Source organism: Chinchilla lanigera, unplaced genomic scaffold (genome assembly GCF_000276665.1).
Source record: "Chinchilla lanigera isolate Chin_1 unplaced genomic scaffold, ChiLan1.0 scaffold00071, whole genome shotgun sequence".
In the NCBI taxonomy this organism is placed as follows: Eukaryota; Metazoa; Chordata; class Mammalia; order Rodentia; family Chinchillidae; genus Chinchilla; species Chinchilla lanigera.
Genome location: NW_004955472.1, coordinates 2,221,289 through 2,225,275, shown reverse-complemented (window position 1 = coordinate 2,225,275; position 3,987 = coordinate 2,221,289). Strand labels below are relative to the sequence as shown.

General features: G+C 63.0%; 1 protein-coding gene across 1 annotated transcript in view; it reads right to left on the bottom strand.

Annotated features, from left to right (window-relative positions):
* Nol6 (nucleolar protein 6 (RNA-associated)) overlaps nt 1-3,987 on the bottom strand; it is a gene marked incomplete in the record, with an annotated part of 14,786 nt that continues 10,799 nt past the window's right edge. The window contains 8 exon segments of the mRNA XM_013522948.1: nt 1-1,166; nt 1,342-1,443; nt 1,534-1,728; nt 2,044-2,133; nt 2,249-2,373; nt 2,976-3,073; nt 3,287-3,439; nt 3,752-3,915. Coding sequence (XP_013378402.1) covers nt 1,017-1,166; nt 1,342-1,443; nt 1,534-1,728; nt 2,044-2,133; nt 2,249-2,373; nt 2,976-3,073; nt 3,287-3,439; nt 3,752-3,915 — 1,077 coding nt within the window.

Below are 3,987 nucleotides of genomic sequence, written 5' to 3'. Positions count from 1 at the left end.
GACCATGGACAAAAGCAAGCACTTTAATTGACACGAGGGTCCCAGAGAAGGGCTCACACTGCTGTGGCAGCCTGCCAGGCGAGCCCAGAGAGTGAGTGCTCTCCTCGCACAGGGGAAAGGGCACCTCCGGCTAGGGGCGAAGGCGCGGCTCAGGAGGAGAGCTATCCGACTGAGATTACAGGAAACAGGAGCTGGGAGCTGCGTCAGAAGAGGGTGTTCCCCATGCCCTGGGGCTCCAGAGCTCCTGGAGAGCAGGACCTGCGTCCTCATCTCTGCAACTGCACTGCAAGTGCACAGCAGGGCCAGGCAGGAGCAGGCAGCTGTGCGGGGGCGAGGCGGGCACAGCTCCAACACTAACCGGCTGCAGGCAGCACCCGATGCCTTCTGTACCCCTTCTGTGCCGGGGACCACCTGACGCTTGAACCCACCAGCTCCTTCCCGTCCCCTGCCCTTTCCCAGTCTCCACCCAGGGAAGCAGCAGCACCAACCCAGGAGGACGTTGTGCACTTTCAGTGCGGTCTGTTCAGACACACAGAGCCCGTTCCCACCGCTCAGGGCCGGTGCTGTGACCCTCAGGAAGAGTCACACCTCTGGGCCCCGACTGAAGGCCTGATGCTACAGTGAAGGCACGATGAGATCTGCGCCTGAGTCCTGCCACGTGAAGGACGGGGACAGAGCCTCCAACCCAGGCACACAGCCACTTCTCCAAGTGCTTCTCGGAGAAGCCTGGGAGGGAGGGAGGGAGAAAGAAAAGGTCCAGGCCCAGGGCTGACAGACGACCGATCTCCTGGGTTCAGCTCCCGCTGAGCCAGCTCCTAGTCCTCTTCTGGCTGCTCAGGGGACAGGCCCAGGGTACTGGACAGGACACCATAGCCCTGCCTCAGTGCTGAGGCAGCAGACAGAACACTGGGGCAGGACCTTCTCTGAGGGTGATTCGGTGTGTTCAGGCCATCGGGCCCATTACGGAGGGTCCACATGCTCCTGAGGTCCACCCACAGCTTGTTCAGAAGCTGGGATCACACAGTCCACCTTTCACTTCGGGCCTCCACGGCCTGCACCAGGCCTTCGCCCAACACGGCGAAGTCCTCCAAGATTGCTTCTACATTGGGCACCATCACCATCTCCTCACCCTGAGACACCACCATGCGCCCTTTCGCGATGGAAGCCTGGGGAATCAAAGAAAAGTGGGTTGAGGTGTCGCAAAGGCTGCGGCAGAGCCAATGTGGTGAAGACACGGGAGCCCGCAGGCCACGCTGACCCAGGGCCATTCACGGAGCAGACTGCACCGGACACACACCCACAAGGCACCCGCGGGCACCCGCAGCGCACACGGCCACACACCTTGAAGGGCTGCGGCTGGAAGCTGGTGGGCTTCCAGAGTACACCAATCACTTCTCCGCCATGCTGGTCATAGAAGAAAAGCGCCAGATCCCCAAAGGCCTCCTAGCAGCGGACAAAGGAGACAAGATTACAGGTGGGCCCTTGTTCCACCTGGCAGTCCTTTCCCCAGCTCGACCAGCCTTGAGGACCCACCCTGAGCTGTGCCAGGTAGAGCTGAGGGGGATCGAAACCCAGCACCGGCATCAGCGATGAGGGCCCCGGCTCCCTGAGCTGGCCGCGGCAGAAGGAAGCGGCTGGACAGTCCACAGCCTGGCGGTGCCGGGGAACGTGGCGGGGAGAGAGGCGGATCAGCACGTCATATATGTCCAAGGGCGGCCGGAACACTGTCTAGAAGAGGGCAGGGATAGCAGCGGCCCCTAAATCACCCTTCCGCACGCCCACCCCACTGCATCCCTCCTTCCCGCGTCCAGCCATCTTTTACAGGCCGGCCCCCACGTGACGGCAAGAACACCGAGACCGAGAAGCAGCAGGAGGAGCGGAGGCCAGGACGAGGCCCAGGGGAGCCCAGGTTCTCCTCTAGGCTCCACCACTGCCGGTCTCAGCACACAAGGGGCCGAGGCATTTGCTGAGGACCCCGAATGCTGGACTTCCAGCGCTCAGAGGCCCAAGAGCTCCTGGAGCTGCTGTGGGTCTGGGGCTTACCCTGATGTCCCCAGGCCCCCAGGGATCCATTAGCTGCTTCTCTAGGATAGGCAGAGCCTCGGCTGCTAGGGTCACAAGCTGCTGGAGGATCTGGGGGGCGGGGGTACAGAAACTTCAGACCAACTGACCAAGAGTTTCCCGACTAGGCTGGGCCACTTTCCTCCTGGGGCAGAAAATTCAACGTGGGGAAGATATAGGGTTGAACCTGGGCTGAAGGTCCATCCTGTGTCCACACAGAGCTTTTGCGGTCCTGGGGAGTCAGGAGGACCATAACGGGGAGTCGAGTTCGAGCTGCCAGGAAACCACTGCGGATCTCCGCCTGCTCCTCCGCTACAGACAAGGGGGTCCCTGGGTCAGCTGGTCCCCCCAGAGGACGCCCTTACTGCCCGTCGTCCTACTGCACACTCAGCAGCTGCCTGGTACAGGGATTTTCCAGTATCCCTTCCCCCAGGAGCAAGGGTGACGAAACGGACACCGCATTTGTTTTAGTGGGGGATGTTAATCTCCCCTCAGCCCAGAGGCAGAATTTCCCACTGCCTGGCACCCCCTGGCTGGTTCCGGGCCCGCACACGCTGAGGCCTGCTCTGGGCCCCTCCTGCCTAGGCTCCCACACCTGCAGAATTAGGAATCTGACACCTGTTCTCTTCTGAGACCCACAGCGCCTCAGATTACAATGGAAATCGCCCGCCGTCCCCACCCTCAGTAGGTGTGGGCTGCAAGGCTGCCCTCCTCACCCCCGACAGGAGGCTTCTCACTGGCGTGCAGGCCCACAGCCCCTCAGGCAGCCAACCCAGCACCCTGCCCAGCGTCCTCGACCACCACTCAGGTCAGGCAGAGCAAACCTAACGGACTGAGGCAGAAAAGCTCCTGCCCGCGCTACGATCCGCAGGGGGCGCTTCTGCCAGCAGTCTGGCCCCACTGCTACCACTCACCAGTGAGCTCGTTATTGAGGTTGACAATGAGGGGATTATTCTTCCAATCAAAGGTTGACACGAGGGAAAGGAACCGAAGGAAGCCAACCTGGGGGGAGCTGGGTGGAAGGAGTGAGAGCCTGCCCCGGCCCTCCCCCAGGACTTCCCACCGTCTCGGGGGCCCAGACCCCTCAGCAAGCCCGGGGGAGGCACAGCATCTAAACCCAGCCTCACTGCCTCCGCTGCCCCTCCCATTTGGACTGAGGCTGTGGCATGCAGGATGAAGGCTGCCTCCAAGAATTCCTGCCTGGGGAGAAGTCCGCGGGAATCACCTGGGAGGGGTGAAGGGCTCGGGGTGCAGGAAGAGGGCAGCGGCCAGCAGGTCCAGGCTCTCGTCCGTGAAGCCCTCACCCAGAAGCTGGGCGCGCACCCACCGCTTGGCCAGCCGAGCGGCACCCGAGAAGGCTGGGTGCTGCTGCTGGAGTCTGTGGGAGAGGAGCAGCGGCAGTGAGGTTCGGGCGCTCAGGCCCAGGACCGCTCTCAGCCGCACAGCCGCTTTTTAGCAACCCTGCCCCAGCGCTGGCCTCTGCGCCACTGCGTCACACACGTCTTCCCACGCCTTCGTACGAAGTGTCCTAAAAGCCAACCCTACCGACGAGAATAAGCAGGCCTGGGGGAAAACCGGCCGAAAGTGGAGGACCACGACTCCAGAACTCACACCCCTACCTATCACACCACCTGACCTCCCAGGGAAACGGGCAGCCGGGCGAACAGAACGGGGCAGAAGGCGCGCGTACCCGTGCAGGGCACTGGTGAGCAGGGGCAAGTGCTTCGTGTCTCTCTCGAGGCGGAGGGCGGCAGGCGTGTCCCTCAAAGAGACCACCCCCTCGGGGCTCTGCACCTCCCTCAGGATCTGCGGCTCCCGCTGATAGGCCACGCGGATCCGGAACACAAACCCGTCCTGGGGGAGCGGCAGGGGGGAAGGACCGTCAAGCCGCGACCTGGGGGCTCTGCCGCCTCCCCGCTGCCCCGC